General features: G+C 55.6%; 1 protein-coding gene across 1 annotated transcript; it reads left to right on the plus strand.

Moving 5' to 3' along the window:
• Positions 1–20: 20 nt before the first annotated feature.
• On the plus strand, positions 21–1,200 carry LOC125503199 (autism susceptibility gene 2 protein-like; the record flags this gene model as incomplete). Its single annotated transcript, XM_048663210.1, is given in 4 exon segments — positions 21–274; positions 333–691; positions 745–948; positions 1,016–1,200. Coding segments are annotated over 4 exon segments (1,002 nt in total), but the record flags the coding sequence as incomplete, so codon positions are not given.
• Positions 1,201–1,258: the final 58 nt, after the last annotated feature.

Genomic DNA, 1,258 nt, shown 5'->3' on the forward strand with positions numbered 1-1,258 from the left:
CATAATTTGATTTTTTGCAGATAAGACGTCACCTCTAACTTTCGTTCCGCCTAACGCAGTCGCTCCGCAGCAACCGCTTGCGCCATTATCTTCAATGCCTCCTGCTACAGCGCCAGTGCCTCCGCCTGCGGCAGCTCCAGCTGCGCATCATCATCCTTCAGCAGCTTTGGACCCGGTCGCGCATGCCATTGGCCGAACGGACAGTCCGGCGGTAGCAACTTCAGCCAATGCTGCCGTTGCTCCCAGTCCGGGCCAGTACCACCACTCCTATCAGGTTGCAAAACTTTCCCAAATTTCTTTCACTTAACTTTAACGTATGACTTGAATTCCAGCCTCTGTACGCGCCTTACGCCTACAATTCGACGCCCAGTTATCCCAACTCCGTCCCGTATCCCACTCCTCCTTTATCGACGAACGTACCGACGCCACTGCCGGCGCATCAAACGCAACCCGCTCCAGTAACACAGGCGCAGCCCATTGCAACCCATGCGCACCCAACGGCATCAGTACCTCCTCCTCCTCCTGCGGGAGGTCAGCAGACGATGCCTGTCAGTTCAATGGGGGGTTCCGCTCTACCGTTGCACCATCAGCCCCTTGAGCATTTGTCATCGAAACACGGTCCTACTCCTTCGAAAGTAGCAGCCGTTTCCCGCGGGTCAGAGGGCGTGGCTAGAGAACGGGAGAGCTACAGGTAGAGGATTGGAATTGCTAGTTGAGTCAATGAGTGTGACCGTTCTTCTTCAGTAGTGTAACGTCGCTGAGTCGAAGTAGCGTTCGAACGACGACGCCCGTTCAGAGCCATGCTGCTTCATCCGTCACCGTAGTGTCTTCTAGTCTGGCAGTTCCTGCCCCCACAACTGCTCCGCCGCCGCCGCCTCTTGCTAAACCGTGGCCCACGCCCGCCAATGGGGCTCCGGCGCCGACTACTCCTTTAACTTCGAGGCTGAGGTAAGGCACATTTATCCCGGTTGGTTCCGTCGATTTCAATAAAAAACCCTAATTTGTTATATTGCAGCCCGGCACCTCCGAGGCCAGCCCAACCCATTCATAGCAATTCCTATCCAGCCAGTGGAGCCCCTGCGCTTTTTGCTCCGCCGCCTCTGGCGGCTCCACCGGTCTCTACAGCTAGTCCTTTAGCTCCAGTGGCCCCAACTGCTACCAACCCCAACCCGTTTTCGGCCGAGAGTCTCTTTCAAACAAGTAAGTTTATACATATACAGGGTGATTCACGCTATACGGCACGGACATTTGCGGCTAG

This window comes from Dendroctonus ponderosae, unplaced genomic scaffold (assembly GCF_020466585.1).
Source record: "Dendroctonus ponderosae isolate FM_Combo_2020 unplaced genomic scaffold, Dpon_F_20191213v2 Dpon_F_20191213_1334, whole genome shotgun sequence".
NCBI lineage: Eukaryota > Metazoa > Arthropoda > Insecta > Coleoptera > Curculionidae > Dendroctonus > Dendroctonus ponderosae.